The 19,491-nt window shown below is 34.1% G+C and overlaps 1 protein-coding gene across 2 annotated transcripts; it reads left to right on the top strand.

The window, feature by feature from the left end:
• The first annotated feature begins 1,142 nt into the window (after positions 1-1,142).
• LOC107444108 (uncharacterized) lies at positions 1,143-16,904 on the top strand. Of its 2 annotated transcripts, none has more exons than XM_087153820.1 (5): positions 1,143-1,515; positions 5,390-5,755; positions 10,041-10,354; positions 11,798-11,946; positions 16,252-16,904. In XM_087153820.1, the coding sequence occupies exons 2-5, from the start codon at positions 5,393-5,395 to the stop codon at positions 16,380-16,382; spliced, it is 957 nt and encodes a 318-aa protein (XP_087009946.1). In that variant the 5' UTR covers positions 1,143-1,515; positions 5,390-5,392; the 3' UTR covers positions 16,383-16,904. The 2 variants fall into 2 exon arrangements, with proteins under 2 accessions (XP_087009946.1, XP_087009947.1); XM_087153821.1 differs by having other exon boundaries at positions 1,306-1,519.
• Positions 16,905-19,491: the final 2,587 nt, after the last annotated feature.

Genomic DNA, 19,491 nt, shown 5'->3' with positions numbered 1-19,491 from the left:
AAACATTATTTTCAATTGTTGTTTTCAGTATTTTTTATGATAACAGTTTTTTTTTCGAAAATTTATCTCTTAATTTCCTTAATTTGAAGTACATCGCATGCAATTAAAAAATAAATTAAAAGTTAATGAAAATCTAGCGAATTGAAACGTTGTTCAAAAAATCGAATAGTAGTTCAAAAAAAAAAGAATTAAAAACGTAATTAGAAAAAAAAGCATTTTTAATAATTCAACATTTCAGAACTTCCACGTAGTTTGATAAGCAAAAAAAATTAAAATGGGAATAATATTTTAAAAAAGTTAATTTATGCATAATATGCTCTTGAAAAAGTATCTAATTGAAATGGAGAAAATTTTCAATTCAAGCTCTCACTTCGAGTCAAATTGGCCATTAAATTCATAAAATTTTTATAAAGCAAGCAACAGACCACCATTTCATGTTTCATTTTTGCAATGTGATCTTATATGGACTTTTTTTTATTTGGCTCCTTTTTTTCCCGGTACTTTTCAGTGATGATTTTTTCAACCTTTTATGAACGTCTAGGGCAGGGATGGCGAACCAATGGCACGCGTGCCATATATGGCACGAGGCACAATATTTTGGGCACGCCACCGATCACAATTGTTATTACACAATGAATTGCTATTACACAAATGTTATTACGCTATGAAGCATATGTAACAATTAAATTAAAATTCACAAAAACAAACAAAATAATAAACAATTATTAATAAAAAATTAACAATTAATACTAAAAAAAAAAACAAGCCAACAATAAACAACTAGCAAAAAAAAATTAACAGTCCTGCTTAAACTAACATTTTACAACCTAACATAAGTTATTTTTCCATCGAATCTGCAACAACAGAAGTCACACTGATGTTACTTTAAGTTGTTTTAAGACATGTCAAAATGTATTTATTTTATGTAAATAAAGAGTTTTGAGTTGATAGTGTTAAGTATTATTATTTTCCCATTAATCACGAAGTCAAAATTATTTGACGGCACGTTTATGACCTCATTAAGCAATTTTTTAGAAAAAATGGCACGTTAGTGTATAAAGGTTCGCCACCCCTGGTCTAGGGTTTTAACGATTTACTACATGCTCCATTAACTCGTGTTTTTAAAGAATACCTATTGTTTCGAAATGGAAACAAATCTTCATGGAAACGAATTCATAAATATTCTCTATCAAAGTTAAATATTTTGATTATATTTTGTGATATCGTTTAATTTCTTTCTTCTTTTTTAAAGAGAAAGCCCTTGCTCTACAAATATTTATCACTTTTTATCATTCAACTTATCGAACGTCACCACGAAAAAGAACTCACATTGTATAGAAATAACATTTGAAGTCCTTTATTTAATCTATCGATGTTTCACTGTGTCATGGTTATTGTTTTGATCATATGATAGAATTCGAACAATTTTACTGCGTTAGTACTTGAAAACTTATTTACCTACATAACAATCGAATCGGTTAAAATAGGTGTTTTATTTTTCTCAGTTCAACAAAGGTAAGTAAGTGTTTCTTTTTACAAAAATAAATAAATAAAAATGATTTCTCAATTAAGTATTATTAATTTTCATTTTATAAATTTATTTTGCTCACACTCTTAAAATTGTGTTTCATTTTACTTTTAAGGAGGGGTGGATTTATAAATTTTTACTAATTTTATAGATTGTGGGTATCCCTTCCTTCTAACTTGAGGGTTAAAAATCCGAATCAGTTTTAAAAAAGGATTTATTTATTTGGCGAAAGTACATTTTTGTAAGACTAAGATACAGACTATTTTCTGCAAATCAAAAAATCTTTCCTCTTTGCCCTAAATGCCAACAAAACCAGGCATCACCTGAGCACATCTTGAACTGTTTAGGGCTGGACTGGAATGACATTCATTCCTCTCCTATTCTGGTTTCGGATTTTCTGAATGTCAACGGATTCATTGATCTGGTCTGACCCAGTCAGACCAGATGGGAATTAGCAACAACAACAACATTTTTGTAACTTAAGATATAGTCTGTATCTTATACTATCTCTGGAACTACTAAGTTTGAAATATAGTTTGTGAAAATCCTTAATTTTAATCAAAAATTATTTAGGTGTTCTGTTTTTCATTTCAAGTACGGCAGACACTACACACTACTACTACACTATAAAAACTGTAGTGAAATATCTATCCGGCTCTGGTGTAGCAAAACTACGATATAAAAATCTTATTTTTTGTCCTTACATGTTCGTCTGGGGGAGCAAAGAATAAAGAACAACAAGCATACAGCTTTAGCCCTTTAATTCCAAGCTACTTACCTATGGGATGTGGATTAACCAATACCATTTTTGAGTCGTGGTGGCTCAGGGGATAGAGCGTTCGCCTTCCAATAAGGTGAACTGGTTCGAATCCCATCGATGGCTGGTCGTGCACCAACTTGCACCAAACACATTGCAGCCGTAAAATATTCTCAGTGGTAGACGGATCATGGGTTAGAGTCCCTGTGTCGTCAGGTTGACTGTGGGAGGTTTTCGTGCTTTTCCTCTTCATGTGACGCAAATTCGAGCTTGTTCTCTCAAAAAGTCCTTCATGAAGGCACATTTCTCCCAATACTTGATCCAGGAGTTTCCTTGTCTTCTGAATTGTGATCAAAATTACTAGGCGAAGGAGTTGAATATTAGTTGTCTTAAACCCAAATAATTGGGTCGGCTGTTCAACGATGGTTATAAAGTAAAATAAAATACCATTCTTTGCAGATTTAAAAGGTACAAAATGCACAATATTCTTCACTGGTGTTTATTTTGAAGATAAAGTAGCATTGCTATGTATTCATTACATTAATGTTTTAATGAAAAAGCCATTACCCGGTATTCTATACACTGACTTTTTTAATTTAAGGTCTATTTCTCGGTATTTTCTACTCTAATATTTTTTTAAAATCTAAACTGTGCAAAATTCGCAGTAACTTGTTGGCAAGAAAAAAAGAAAGAAGAAGAAAATAATTCAGTGCGGAAAAAGTGAAAAAGTAAGAAATATAATGATATGGAATGAGAAATATTGCAACTCGACCAAACTCAGAGCATCGGCATACTTTTAAATGCATTTTGTTATTGGAAAAGTTGTATTTTATGTTTGATTTCCTAATTCTTTAATCGAAAATAAAAAATTCTATATTTTGTTCGAAAATACATAGCTGTATTTGTTACAGAAAAAATGACGATACATAGTTTGTCGATGTAAAGAACTCCCCCTAACCATTCGTCTGAAGTGGTGGCGGTTACTATGGTTGGGTTATTACTTAAGACAGGATTTGACTCGGGTGATCAGTGATAGAAGAGAAATCAGGTGAGAAAGAAGCTCCCCTTTTGAAATGCGCTATTTCTTGTTTCCATGGCAGCAGATGGCAAACAATGAGACTTCATGGAGAGGGGAGTTCTTTCTATAGACAAACTATACATCCTCTATTTTCCATCAACTTCAAAATATATTTTTAAAAAAAGCAGTACAATTACATATAAAAATAGTGGAATTAAAGGACTAGGACTCATATATTCTTGCTACCGAAGATGAAAATATTTAATAAGAATTGACAAAGAAAACAATTAAATTTTGATTGCAAATAAGAATTAACATAAAAAAGGTTATTTCTTTTTTTCACCCTCTAACCATGCATGGTTAGATCTATAATGATAAACGAATGAAACGGAAAACGCATCATTTTCACAATTACCACCAATGGAAAAATCCCACACGTCCTACGAAAGTGATACATCCTGCTTTCTTTGTTTTTAACTGAAAAAAAAATCTTTACCTCTCCTCTCACCTGACAAAATAAAAGTATTTCCTCACAAAAAAGTCGAAACAATTCTATTTCACCAGGTTTAAAAAGAAAATAAATATAAAAAAAAGAAAGAAAAAGAAGAGATTCATAATAAAGTACTATCGCCATTAAAAAAAATTCAGCACATTCTCCTAAATTGATACATATTTCTACCCAACGTTTTTTCAAACCTAGCACGAAGGAAAGGCACACTACTATCGTAATAAACGAAATATCATAATAAAGAAATGCACGCTCCCTCCTTTATTATTTTATTCCTTTAGTCTACTCCCGCAGTGGACTGATCATAGAGACACGGTTCAAAGTAGAACACTGAAGTTAAGCATCACTGGTTGCGGTCAGTTAGCGAAAGGGCGACCACTTTGATCAGCCTGCGTAGGAACCGAGGGTACGTGGTATAGGTCCTCGTTAAACTGTTCTACCGTAAAGTGCTCGACTTCGCGTGCAGGTCATCGGGCTACCATAGCAGGGGAATCACCCCCTCTGCCGAGAATCAAAGTTGCGATGGCATGTCTTCGGATCATCCTCAGGGATGTTTCCCAGACCGTCGCCAATAGCCCATTGTGCAGCTCTAGTGCTACGTAAATAAGGTACCTACCTAAAATTTATAAGTATATTTAACGTCGGATATGTTTTTTTTTAACAAAATCTTTGTAATTTTGCTTTCGATTTAAATAAAGTCTTGTTTATACTTTAGGACCAAATTCAAGCTTAAAAATTCAATACAAAATTTTAGCTTTTATAGAAGAAACACAAATTTTAATTAGTAATTTTTCCTCCCTATCTTTATTTAAGAACTGAATTGCGATTCACGCTTACCTACACTTAAAATATCAGGTTTTTGTAACCGGTACGTTACTATAGTTTTATCGGTATCACTTTGCAACTCGTTCAAAAAAAAAAAAAAAAAAAAAAAAAAAAAAAAAAAAAAAACGGGCCTTGCCCATCTCTAAAACTAAAAAAAACCATAGATCCAGAAGCAGGGATTAATCGTTTCTTCTACTCTAAATCTTATTTGCAAAAAAGTTATAATCGGTTGTTGATTAAAATCAAGCTCGTCGATCTCATCAGGATTGTATGAACAAATCACAGAAGATAGGGAATAAAATATTATTTTACTCCATGCTCGGCGAAATAAACTAACTCAAACTCAGCGACGCGACTGCCCATAGAGGGCCAAGGCCTACTGTGCCCATCTCAGTTTTCTTGACCTTGGACTCTGGGGTGAAGGAGCAGATGTTCCGGTTAGGTGGTCAGCCGAACGTGGAACCCCCAGTGTTTAGTTCCCAAGCAGGCTTGGTACTCATTTATCGACCCACTGAAGGGATGAAAGGCTGAGTCAACCTTGCCCGGCCCGAGGATCGAACCAGTGACCTGTGGCACGACAGAGCGAAGCGCTACCGCTCAGCCACCGGGCGTCGACGAAATAAACTAAAATAGATAAAAATAAACTACCTACATTAAAGAAGTAGTTCACGAAATTGTTATTTTATTTTGTTATATCATACTTTCAATGGGAAAGTTATTTAAGAATTAACCTAATTGCATCGTATTTTTCAGGAAATGACTGTTTCCAAAATACAAGTCATCATTTTGTTTGCTTCAGCTGCCGTTGCTATATCGACAAACTGCCCTCCATCTGAAGATACATGGCCATGTTCGTGCCACGATAAGCAAGTTGATGCTGACATCACACTCTACTGCTCTGACCGAGACACGAACCTGGGACAACTGAAGAAAGCACTGAATACGCTTAAAACGAAGAGAAATGTGGGTGTCGAACTTGAAGAAGTTAAGCTCGGCAGAGTTCCTTTTGATTTTTTTAAGGGAATCGACATAAAATATCTTCACTTGTCGCACTGCGATTTAGACACCCTGGCTGATGGTGGTGGCAAACCTCTTACAGGATTGGAAGACAGCTTAGAGGTGAATATTTTATATATACGGTCACTTCGAATGTTTGAATGCTTTGCGTCAGAAGGTCAAGTTAAGCCTACCCAAGGCAACATTTTTGATGGTTTTCCATTAATGGACCAACATAATCTTGATGGTAACCATCTGCAATTCCATCATGAACCATTATATTTTTGATGGTAACCAATATAAGTAATCATCGCCCCGTTGTAAGAATTCGAACTGATTTATGATGGTCCAACATAAGAACAGCAACTTGTTTTGTTGGTTTGTTCATGCTGAACTATCAGAAATTATTATGAATTCGGGCTGATTTTTGATGAGCCAACTTAAAAAAAAAATTATTTTGATGGTATATTCTTATTAAACCAATAATAGTAATTAATAATCATGCAATGCATACCGTTATGGACTATCACACATTTCCATCATCCCAATGTAGGAATTTGGACTGATTTTTGATAGGTCAACATAAAACAAACAAACCATTTGATGGTATCAAATATATATATATATATATATATATATATATATATATATATATATATATATATATATATATATATATATATATATATATATATATATATATATATATATATATATATATAGACTTAGTAATGTGTCCACTATAACCAATGGTTCACTATATCCAAATTTTTTGAAGAATATTTTTTGCATAAGACAGTTGAATGATTGAAAATTGGCTTTGCAAATTTGCATAAGTTATTTTAAAAATTATTAACTAATTAACAGATAATAAAGCAAAAATTGATGGAAAAAGTAATTACGTCGCTAAATATTAGTTTTATTTTCACTTTTTATGAAAAAATTTTTTGATTTTTGATTGAACACAATTTGATTTTAAATTGAGTTCATCAATTTTCTTATCTACAATGTGCAAAGAATGCAAGATTTTTACATTTTGAACAAGATTTCGAGCCATCTTGACAAAGCATCTTCTACGTTTTCTCTTTCAGCTCCACGCAGTTTTTTCGATGAAACCATGTTTTTGTCGTATGCCGCAAGAATTGCACTTCGATTTTTCCAAATGTTTGAAACTGTAGACCTTGACAAGGAAAATTCCTTACACAGTGTCGATTGATTGGTTCCATCATCAATACGCTTTACAATTTTAACTTTGTCCTCTATCGAAAACGCTTTTCTCTTTAGAGAATTTGCCATTTTCACTGCTTTTGAAATAAAAATCTTGTCTCAAATAGATAATGTAAGAATATGAAGAGAGCAGCTGTAGAATGAGTTAAATTGTTCCCCTTCTTGATTGTCAAGGGGTGATTTGTAAAGAATATGGTTTGAACAGATAAGAAAATTCCAAAAATTCAGCAGGTGACCAAGTTAACTAGTTGTAGAGCAAGCTTGGGGAAAAGAGATATAGTGAGGCTTGTCAGGGAGGGGGGAGTATAAGATAAATGATCTGTTTGACATTTATTACAGTATAGTTAAAAGTGATAAGCATAAAGGTGAGTAATATGACACATTTTATAGGAATGCATTCATTTTCAGTCCCAACACCTACAAGTTTAAAGATGGAGGACTGAAAAAGATATTTAAAGAAATGAAATTTGAGTCCACTATAACCGAGTTTCCAAGTTTTAAGCTGTTCACTATAAGCGTTAAAAATAACATTATTTAAATAGGAATACGGACGGGACCGCTAAAAAAGTTCACTACATCCGAGTGTTCACTATATCCCAGGTTCACTATAGCGGGGTTCGACTGTATATATATATATATATATATATATATATACTATCTGGAAGAAAGTGACGGGTCACGACCCTATAACGCCATAAATCCATATTTATAAAAATTGATAGGAGGTAGGGCCTCCTTTGGATGCGATAACAGCTGCAACCCTTCTGGGCATGCTTTCCCAGTCTTGTTGCGACACAAAACACGGGAAACAGTTGATTTTGAGCAGTAACGGAGACGGGATATCTCCCTAATTGACGCATTGGCAGGGTGTAATCGAACTAGACAACTCTTTCCGTGGCAGCATCTTGACACAAACAAATCTAGTGGACTCCACAGAGTATCTATAGGATATGGCTGACACCTGACACCTATTATCGCGCATATGCCAGATAGTATATATATATATATATATATATATATATATATATATATATATATATATATATATATATATATATATATATATATATATATATATATATATATATATATATATATATATATATATATATATATATATATATATATATATACACAGTCCAGTCACATTAATGTGACCACCACCTATCTTCGACGTCAACGTGAAATAACCAATCACAGAAGGCAGGTGGCAGCATATTACAGTAGAGTGCATGTAAAGGATGTCCTAGGGCATCGGAAAGCATTTCAAGCGTTGGCGTAATGCAAAAACGTAGCGATTTATCCGACGTCCAAAAGGGCATGATTATTGGCTTTCGGGCCAAGTGTGGAAGCATTTCGGAAACGGCCAATTTTGTGAACTGTTTTCGTACCACCGTGTTGAAAGTATACCGTGCATGGTAAAATGGCACTATCCAAAATCAGCGGCGTGCCACATGCGGTGCACCACGGGCTATAGATGGCAGAGGCGAAGGAAAGCTACGGAGACATGTTCGGGTAAATTGACATGCAACTGTTGAGCAACTGACCGCCCAGATGAACCAAAAGGCTACCAAGTGTGTATCCTCAACAACGGTTCAGCGAATGTTGCTGCGCATGGGCCTCCGTAGCAGAAGCCTGGTTAATGCATCTATGCTGACTGCTGTTCATCGGCGACGAATGCTGGAATTTGCATGCCAGTACCGCAACTGGACGTCTACAGAGTGGCGACAGGTGGCTTTATTCGATGAATCACTTTTTATGCTCCATCGGACGGATGAACGCTGGCGTATACAGCATGAAACGTCTGAAAGCAAACACCCTGCAACAATTGCCGAAATGATCCAGGCTGGAGGAGGGAGCATTATGGTTTGGGGAATGTTTTACTGGCATTCACTGGGTGCACTCATCATTGTGGAAGGAGCGATGGATCAGCACAAGTGCGCATCTGCCCTTGCGGACCATGTCCACCCCTACATGCGAATGATTTTTCCTCAGAATGATGGCATCTACCAGCGGGATAATGCGAGGTGTCATACAGCTCACAGTGTATGTGCGTGGTACGAAGAGCACAAGGATGAGTTTACCGTACTTCCCTGGCCAGCAAACTCTCCGGATTGAAACCCAATCTAGAATCTGTGGGACCACCTCTATCGGGTTGCTCGCGCCGCATATCCTCAACAGCGTAATTTAGCGCAGCTGGCCATGGCACTGAAGTCGGCATGGCTCAACATCTCAGTGAACACCTTCAGAAACCTAGCTGACTCTCTTCCTGCACGTCTCACAGCGGTCCACTCTGTCAAAGGTGGTTATTCTGGCTTTTGACAGGTGGTCACATTAATGTGACTGGACTGTGTATATATATATATATATATGTATGTATGTATGTATGTATGTATGTATATATATATACTATATATATATATATACCTGCCAACTTTTACGCATTTGGCGGAAAATTTTATTTCTATATTTAAAGTGGTAGTAAATATATACTATTTTTTCTTTTATAAACTAAATTTTTAAATGATTTTCATCACCACTATTCTTAAAAAAATTAAGCATATATATTAATATGTGTTACTATCATGGTAGGCAGGCAGATTAAGCTTTTTGAAATACAACGTATTCTTTTGCTTAAAATTGAAATGTTTATTCCATTTTAATACCACTGGGAAAATTCATAATGGTAGGGATTAAAAGTTGGCAGGTATGTATATATATATATAAAGAGAGAGATAAAAATTAAAATTAAGGCAAAAAAACAACGGGGGTTGTTAGACTTTATGGCTAGGGTTTTGTGATTTGTATATTTTTGCTTAGGTGGGTAAGGGGTCTAAAAATGGTAAAAACATGTTTTCGTAATTTTCGAATGTCCCTTATAGACATTAATGTGCTAAAAGGTATATGGAAGCTTTATAGCGTATACGTGAGCATTATTTCGGCTATTCAGATAGTTTAGAATGCAATTGACTAACCTCAACAAAGATCATGCACAGCAAGTTTCACGTTAAATTTAAATACGTATAAAGTAATAACAGAAATGAGGTATAATGGATATAAGATAATAATTGTTACCATTTAGAACTTTTCTTATATGCTAACTAATTTATTGTAATGTTAGTATTCAATTTAATTTTTTATATTTTTTCGTATAATATCGGTTGTTATTCTCTTCAATTAGGAACTGGTCATATCTTCATCCTTCACTGAAGACAATGTTCCAGCTAAGCTTGTCGTCAGCCATTTGCGAACTCTGAGGGAATTAGATCTGACAAACAATATCATCACAAACTTGGACAATGATTGGTTTAAGAATGCCCCATCGTCCTTACGTCGATTATCGATCACCAATAATGGCATTCAGAAAGTTGGTGACCGGGCATTTTCAGACATTTCTAATCTAGAATATCTTTCTTTGAGTGGCAACAGATTTGGAACTTTAGCCAGGAGTATGCTTCCTAATCCTGCTAACGAATTGGATACACTTGAATTAGAGTAAGTTGAAATTTTAGTCACTGAAGCAAATATGAGAATCTGCCTTACGTTATAATTTTTTAAATAAAAGAAAGAAAAAAAAAACTTAAATCCAGATAACTTGGACTCACTTTATCTAGATTTCAAACAATCTAGATTTCGTTCAATCTAGATATAGATCAATCTAGATAAAGATCAATCTAAATCCACCTACAGGATCTTATCCAAGCTATTTCTGCAAGCAACGGTTATTGCGATCTTGATCAGATTTGCCAATGTTCGCCATGTTATACATGAAGAAAAAAAATCAAGCACTGATTTACGAATCAAATAAGACTTAATTTTGATATATTTTTGACTCAAGTTTAAAAGATTGATAAAGTTGTCAAGAAGAAAATGATTTTTCCTGGTGGCTTCAATAGTATGGTTCCTGATAATTTCTCCATTCAGAAAGTTTTTGATAAATTTCAATCCATGATTGCAGCTCCATTCACAAATCGAGGCTTGCACAGACGCGGTTTGACGAAAAGGGCTTTCAAAAACTGGACTGGCCTTCTCAGAGCCCCGATCTAAGTCCTATGGAACACCTTTGGGATGAATTAGAGAACAGATTACGTAGCTAGCCAAATCGACCATCCTCACTGCAAGCACTCACCTCACTTCAATTGTGATGGAAGTCAATTCCTATGGCCACCTGTAAAAAACTGATGGAAAGTCTTCCCAGACGTGTGCTGGCTGTCATCGATGCAAAAGGGGGACAGACATATTAATATGTGACTCAGAACTCTCTAAGTCCATACCACAGGGTGTCCAGATACTTTTGGCCGGATAGTGTATTAATCTGAACAGTTCAAATTTGACAGGAGAGGGTTTGGTAAGGGGAGTGTATTTGTGATTTGCTTTCTTTTGCATAAAAGGATGGAGCGATCCTTTTGAACGATTCTTTTATTCTCCTTTTATACCCTCTTATAAAATCCTCATATTTCTAAATTTTTCTTAAAAACATGAAGCAAAAAATCTCAAAAGGAAAACTTGGAGTGGAAAAAAATCCATATTTGGATTAAAAGTTGATTTTGGAAAGACGGTGATAGAAAAGAATTTCATTGAAAAGTTTCAGAGGTTAAGAGTTTTTAGCAAAAAGGAAAGCACAAAAGAATATTCTGCTAAAAACTATATAAAAAGAATTAAAACGTAAATTTTGCCTCATGCTAACTTGCATCTTTTATTAAACCAGATCGTGATATTAAATGTAAAAATTAAAGTGAAGGTATATGTTGCTAATTTTTTTCTTAAACATGGAGGTTTTGTGACTTGCTTATATTTTCTGAAAAGAGGGAGGGAGCGATTCTCATAATTTCCAAAATTATACTTGCGTAGTATTTGAATGGTCCCTTTTCCTTTCTTAATTAATTCATGAAATTAATTTATTAAATTTTTTAATTTATATCCTTTGTAATATTGCAGCAACAATGCTTTGAGAAGTCTCCCAGATGATTTTTTCAACAACGTACCCTACTTAAAGGTAGTTTCCCTGTCATCCAATGGAATAAACAAGCTTCCAGAGAAAGTGTGGAGACCCGTATGGAATAAACTCGACGACATTGATCTCAGAAGTATGTGTACAAAAAATTTTTTACAAGGATAAGGTGACCATCTGTTCTCAAATTTTGAGGGCAAAGTCTCGAGTTTAATAATTTGTCCTTACAAACTATCAAAAATTTTCAGAACAGAAATTTTTTAAAAATTCTAATATGTGTCCTCAAATGTCCGCGAAATTTACACCATACTCGCCTTAAAATAATTTCAGCAAAAAAAAAAATTATAGATGTGTTCAAATGTAGAATATTACATGACATTTTAGAACTGCATAGAAATAAAATTTTTAAAAGACTTTTAACAGAAATCTTTGTTCCACACATAGTGGATATTTCCGTATGGTGATCGGTTTTGCCATTTTTTTTTTAAAGAAGAAGCATGTAGATGTTTGCCCGAGGGTGGCTACGAGTTATACCGTTCGAGTTGGACCCTCTCTGTGATGTTCCTCTTTTAGTTTCTCTCTGACCGCTGTCCGACTTGGTAATTTTTCTGCCACAGATACGGAAATCTCTTCCACATATAAATTAATATTTCCATAAATATATGAGTGTTTTCAAATTGTAAAATTTTTCGAGAACACTTTGCTGATTTGTCCTCATATCATGGTTTGTAAATCTGGCTACATCATTAATATCTGTTAATAACATATTAATATTCGTTATTAAATCAACTTGAGATTGACGTGTGAGATCACCGTAGTGTACATGTATGCGTTCTCCTAACTTGGAATGAGTGGTTTTAACATCATTCTGTTTTACTTTATAACCGCGGTGTTGAACGCTCTAGCCATTTCTGAGTTTATTACTATCACTACTCAACTCCGCAGCCTTGTAATTTGGAACCCTACCCAGAATATATAGAAACTCCTGGATCAAGTATTGTGATAAACTAGATTTTGCGGAGGAGTTTTTGACGGAACCATGCCGCATTTTCGTTACATGGTTAGAAAAACAGTGAAAACGTGACTCAGGTGGCAAGGGAATATACTTTTGACGGAAACTTTTTATGCGTTTGCCAGTGAGGACATTTTACGTTAGCACCGTGGTCTGAGCAGGGTGCAGAATTCGTATTGATCCACCATTGCTGGATTGGAACTTGGTCACCTCATTGGTAGGCGAGCCTTCTATCTCCTAAGCCCCTATTTTTAATCGTAACATCTATCCGCTTGCCGATATATACATAAATACGTTTACAGACGGTGATTTCAGTAAATAATTACACATAAATAAATATCATGAAAAATTGGGTGGGTTAGTCTCTGTTGCTTATCCTATATGTTAGATTTGGTATTGTTTTTATCGAAACACAAAGTAAATAAAATTATAATCTTAATTCATTACCATTGATAAGATAAGAAATTTGTTCTATCATTTGATATAGATAAACATTAAGTCAATATCGCTTAAAAATTTAAATTTTTATTTTTTTCAAAGAAGAAAAGTGGCTGCCTAATTTAAAAGGAAATCCCTAATTCGGTGTCACTGATTCGGCAATATTTCTTTTTCTAAATTGCTTTGTTACTGCGTAAATAGCATATTTAGGCGTTTTGCAGAAGTTTTATGCTCATTGTTAAAGTTGGAAGAAAGCTTATTCATTGTAAAGTAATATTTAACTTATTATCATAACTTATATTATTTTATATTCTTCAAAATATTTTATTTTTTAATGTATACCAATACATAAATCTTGAATTTTATTTTTTTCATGACAATTTCGATACACGAAAGAAAAAAATCACAACTTTAATAAAATGTTAGCACAAATACTAAACCATAAATCCTTAACTGTCAATATATTAACCCACGCTTGCCAAATGGCGAGAGAGTTCACCATATACAACGCTTTGCTGAAGGAAGGGGATATATAGTTTGTCTAAAGAAAGAACTCCCTTTCCCTTCTCCAAGAAGTCTAAAGCCGTCTATTGCTATGGAAACAAGAAATAGCGCATTTCAAAGAGCACAGCTTCTCCCATAATTCCCTTTCAAAACCTATATTATGACCCAGTTTCAAAACCTATATTATGACAACTTAAATTATGACCCAGTTTGAAATAGTTAAATCTCGTAACTATAGTCACAGTCACTATTCCAGACGAAGGGCTAGGGGAGTTCTTTACATAAACAAACTATAGCCCCCTCTGGTGTAGAAATCACTCATCTTCCATTATGGAGTGATTTTGAGGCAGTGATAGCCTGGTTAGTAGAGTACTGGGTTCATGTCCAAGAGTTCGTGGGTTCGATCGCCGCCGACTGAAGACTCTCCGTGTAGTAAATGGTGACTAATGCACGTTAAATCTGTCGAGTCGCAAAGACCTCCATGCTCCCATAACAAATCAATACCTCTGGGAGCACTGGTTCAGGAGTTTCCCTGTCTTCTGGATTGGTTCAAAATTACAAGGCTACTGAGATAAACATTAGTAGCCGTAAACCCAAAAATAGGTCGACTGTTGCACGACGGATATAAAAAAAAAGTAGAGTGATTTTGCGCTTTTGCAGGACATCCTGGAGCATCAGCGGCGCACCCAGAAAAACATTCTGGGGGTGAGGCTCGAAAATTGATAATCTTAAGTTTACTTTTCATGAATGTTGAACACTAAATTATTTCAAATAATATTATTGAGTGTTGAGGGTTCAAGGGAATGGAACGTCAGCCGCACAATGAGGTACCCAAGTTCGAATCGCAGCTGTGGATGGTTGATACGAAGTCTGCTCACGGCTCGCACCGACCACAGCGCTGACGTAAAATATCCTCAGTGGTAGACGGATCATGGATTAGAATCCCTTTGCTGTCGAGCTAATCGTGGGATGTTTCGTGGTTATGAAGGGGACCAAACTTCAGACCTTTCTCTTGACCAGATTATAGGGATCGTTACCAAATTTAATACTTTAACTTATGAATGATTTAAATATCTAATAAAGTAATGAAAACTAAAACACGACGTTTTCAAAAAAAAGTTCTTAAAAATGGCCTTTTATAAAAGGGCCTTACAAAAAATAATTTTACCGGTGCACCACAGACACCGGTTTTAAATTTTTACCGACTGATCCGTTAGATACATTTTTTAATCTTTCGCTTCATAATTTGTCTAAGCCTTTTCATCTTACTTAAAATTCATATGCCGTTAAAAAAATCCTAAATTTTTACTTCTTTTTGGATTTAATGTCACTTTTTTTGTTGATGCACTTCTAGATTTCACCCTTCTGGATCTGTGGTAATGCTTTGTTAGGCTCGCAATATTGCTTAACAATGAAAACGTCTCGACTTTTGGTGCGATGCTCCTTTTTTTAATAATTATTTTAAACTGTCAGCTGATCAGATACTACTTTAGTACTTAATTGATTTTGTTGGTAATATTTTATTGCACAAACGGCTTAAAATTATAATATCATAAATTTCGGGGCACAAATATCGATGCAACATTTTTATGGAACCACTCCCTAACCACTTTTTATGAAGTTCAAACTGAAATAAATTTTCCTGATTCGGTTTTTTTTTTTGGATTGCTGACCGTTATTTTACGGTTATTTTTTTAGCTTCATTTTTTGAGAGCTTTTTTATATGGATGTTTGACTGAATGTAAACAATAACAAGTTTCTTAAAACCGGAAGAAATTTAGAGAACTTCCGGTGTACATCTCCGCTTATAGTATATTTACGAGGTGATGCGTGAACAGGCTTAATATCAAAGAAAGTTTTATTACAAGTTTAATAAAGGCCTGTTTAGATGATCCAAGTTCTTGGACGAAGATTGATTGATATTGATGGAAACTTGTTTTGCTTTGAACTTGGATCGTGTAAACGATCATCCAAGGTCCAAATCCTTGGATGATAGTAGAGCATGTTCTACTTTCCATCCAAGTTTTTTCTCCCTTAACCAATTAGCGTCTTAGGTTTTATGACGTCAACAAACAGGCATCAGACTCTGTCATTTTGTTGTTTATTGTCATGCATTTTAGTCCAAATAAATTGATCTGTTACGGTCTATTTGTGTTACTATGATTTTATTTTAATTTATTTAGTAATTTTAAACTCATGCAAGTATGATTTTATAATGTTGAATATGAACAATGCGCATGCGCAAGGTTTTCTTTCGACCAATCAGTGACATTCAAGAACTTGGATAGTGTAAACAGGCCTTAATGCTAAGTGGCGTGCTTTTTCAAGCTCGGGCGTAACAATCAATCGGAAGTAGTAACCCGGAAATCATACAACGAATTTAACCCCTAGCGGCATCTATGCTTAGTTTTACACTGTCAACCATCCATAAAACAGACTATTTGTCAGTTTATAATGTATTTGTCATAAAACAGATTTGTTTTGCAGGAAATCCACTGGATTGTGATTCTCACATGAACTGGATGTGGCAAGTTCCCACCTGTGCAGACATATCCGCCACCTGTATGTCACCTCGTCAAAAGTTTCGGAAAAATATCCCATTTGTGAAATGCACGTAACACAGAATTAAAAATTGAAAACTACTGTGAGACTTTTTTATATAGTGAAATATTTGGAAACTTTTCTCCTCGCTAAACGATATAAAAAATAACACCAAATCAAATTCTATCCATAAAAAAATCATTTAAAAGTTTAATTGGAAAACTGCTAATTGAAGACAAAAAGGCGATTCTTCATATGCTCAGGAAAAATATCAACGTCTTTGAATATTATATATATTACAGTAAAATTGTAGAAATCAGTTATATAATAGTTTATCTAGTTAATGGTTAATGTGCATAAAACTTGCCTGGGCCGTAAAAGGGCCAGATTTTTTTTTCATTTTTCAAATAACCTAGTTATTCTGCAAACAACTTCAGAGAATATATCTCGATAAAGAATCCCTTTATATTTTTTGGATAATCATGTCCAGAACGCATATAACCTTATGGAACCTCATGTCGGAATTTTCTTTTTATTGTCTTTAAAATGTTTGTACTTAAAACCTTTTTTCAATAAAGCAAAAATATTGCAGTTTCAAACCTTTCATCTTAAAAGGATTAAAAATTATTTTTTAAAGCTTTTGTCAAAAAGTATTGTCACCTAGGTAAAATGCTCACTTAGGTCCATAACAGGGCCTGATTATAACCTAGGCCTAATAGGCATGAGCCTAGGGCCCACACTTTCTGGGGGGGGGGTCTCAAAAATTAGTGAAAAGTCCACAATATTACTTTTAAAAAAAAGTACTGAAAGAAACAGTTTATCTCAAAAAAGGCATTTTTATTTTCAAATTTTTTTTGTATTGTGATAAACTAATCTCGTGTAAACATTGCACTAATCAAATTCAGAAGTACAGCTAAATTTTTAATTAGTGCCATTTTTACATCAACGGCTTAAGCAAATGCAACAAGAATGCATATTCGCAAAGTCTCTTGTAAATGATTAGTGTCAACAAGAACTAAAAGCTTAATCTTAACAAATATGTAAAGCTGTAGAAGGAAGGCCACAATCTTTAAAATAATTCAGCTAATCAGTGACTTCAATTGTTTGTGGTCACTAAATTACTTTTATTTTCATACAACATTGTTTTGTTGTTTTATATTTTGTTTTAATATTTAGATGCGTAAACTTTATCTTAGAAAAATAATCTTCAATTGTCTGCTTTCAAAAGTTGCAGTTCAATACATTCTTTTCATGTTAGGACAATCTTCTGAAATTTAACTTCAAAATATTTTGTTAGGGGCCCGGAAAATTGTGTGGGCCTTGGGCCTGAATTTGTCTTGATCGGTCCCTGAATGACATTTAAGCTGACTTCACACTAGCGATAGGATCAAATTGCATTGTCCATTAAAATTTCACGACAAGGTGAATTTTAGCTGATCATACAGCGAAAAGAAACCTTATTACCTAGGTTTAATATTATTTTCACCTTGAGACTAGCTTTATTAAAGGATTTTTCACGCTTAAAAACCCTAAGTTCACCTCGATTTAAGGTTTTCATATAAAAGGTTGTTTTCGAAGGTTTTGAATTAAGGTAATGTGCGCAGATTGTCACAGATCTCGTTTTAAGGTTAGAAGGTTTACACATAAACCGCATAAAAACCTATTTAGGTTTGCATTAAAAGGTTTTTGCTGAGTGCAAATAAACCTTATTTTGCTATCTGGGATGCACACTACTTCACTACCTATACTAATGTACTTATAAAAGCAAAAAAAAAAACTTCACTAGAACAACAGCAATGTTTCTATATGCTTGAATTAACATCAGTGTTATTTATTTATTTATACCCTAGAAATTAATATTAAGCAATCAAGCTACGTCCGATTGGACAATGGGCCATCGGACATTAATTGTTATATTAAAAAAAGATTATTTTCAAAGTTTCAAGTATTTATGCAGCTGGTAACATGGTAAACAATAGTCTTGAAAATATGCTGAATACAGTAGTCATGAAATTAAGAAAAATCGGTTGAATTTTGTGATAAAAATGATAAATGAGGTTTATCTATTGTCAATACATTGGTCATTTTCATTCACATCTGAAAAAACAGTCAAAAAACATAATTTTTGTAACTGGGCGGGGCTACCCGACACATTTTGAAAAGAGCTGAAAAACATGTGCGATGGCCAATTAAGAAATCACTAATATTAAGAAATCAAGCTACTACAATCAAACAATCAACAAGATAGAATCAATCAATTATTATTGCCACTTCGCAATGGAAGTGAAATGTCTATAGGGAAGAAGCATAACCGTGAGTGGAGGAAAAACTTGAAACCTTTACCCCTGGTGGACAGTTGAGGCTGTTTTTCGAAAGCTGTGTCGTAAAAAATGAGGCTTTTTTGCGAATAATGTGCTATTTTTATAACTGCTGTTAGTTTGCAACAGTTATTCATGACTGTCAGGTAAAGTTTAGCCTATCTAAAGTCAGCATTGTTTTACGTTTATTTTGAAAATGACTACGTTCATTTTGAATTTCTAAGGTATACCAAGTTGTTTTTCTTACACTTGTAGCAAAAGAGGTATTTATGGGATAAAAGAATTTCACCGTATATCAACTAAAGAAAGTAAGGTATTTATTGAGGTGTATGAAGTCATTTTATTTTAATCTAAGCGTATCACAAGGTTGTTTAAGGTTGACTTCATATCAACTAGATTGAGGAATTTATTTTTAAGGTATTCAGGTTGTTTTTCTGATACTTACAACAAAATTTGTATTTTTGAGTTATAAAAAATTTGCCTTATTTCAACTAAAGAGAGTCAGGCATTGATTGGAGTGTATGAAGTCATTTTATTTATAAATAAGCTAATTTTGAGGTTGTTTAAAGTACACTTCAAATTAACTAGCTCACTTTCTACAGTTCCGAGCAAGCCGGTGAATGGCGCTTATATGTATAATAACACTGCAGCAGCGAGACAAAAGTGGCTATCGAGCTACTGCTCAGTCTTCTCCTGAGAAATAGTTCTGAATTTAAACGAAAAAGAAAAAATAATCTTGCATAAGCTACTGAATTTATGTAATTGTTGAGAACAATAGTTTGCCTGATATTTGATAATTGAAAACTAATATCTATACTAGCTCACTTTTTCATTTATGATCACGGTACTATTATATTTCGCTGCATGT

The sequence above is a fragment of the Parasteatoda tepidariorum genome, chromosome 10 (assembly GCF_982258835.1).
Source record: "Parasteatoda tepidariorum strain Cologne lab strain chromosome 10, Ptep-v5.0, whole genome shotgun sequence".
NCBI classification, from domain to species: Eukaryota; Metazoa; Arthropoda; class Arachnida; order Araneae; family Theridiidae; genus Parasteatoda; species Parasteatoda tepidariorum.
This window is presented reverse-complemented; position numbering and strand designations above follow the sequence as displayed.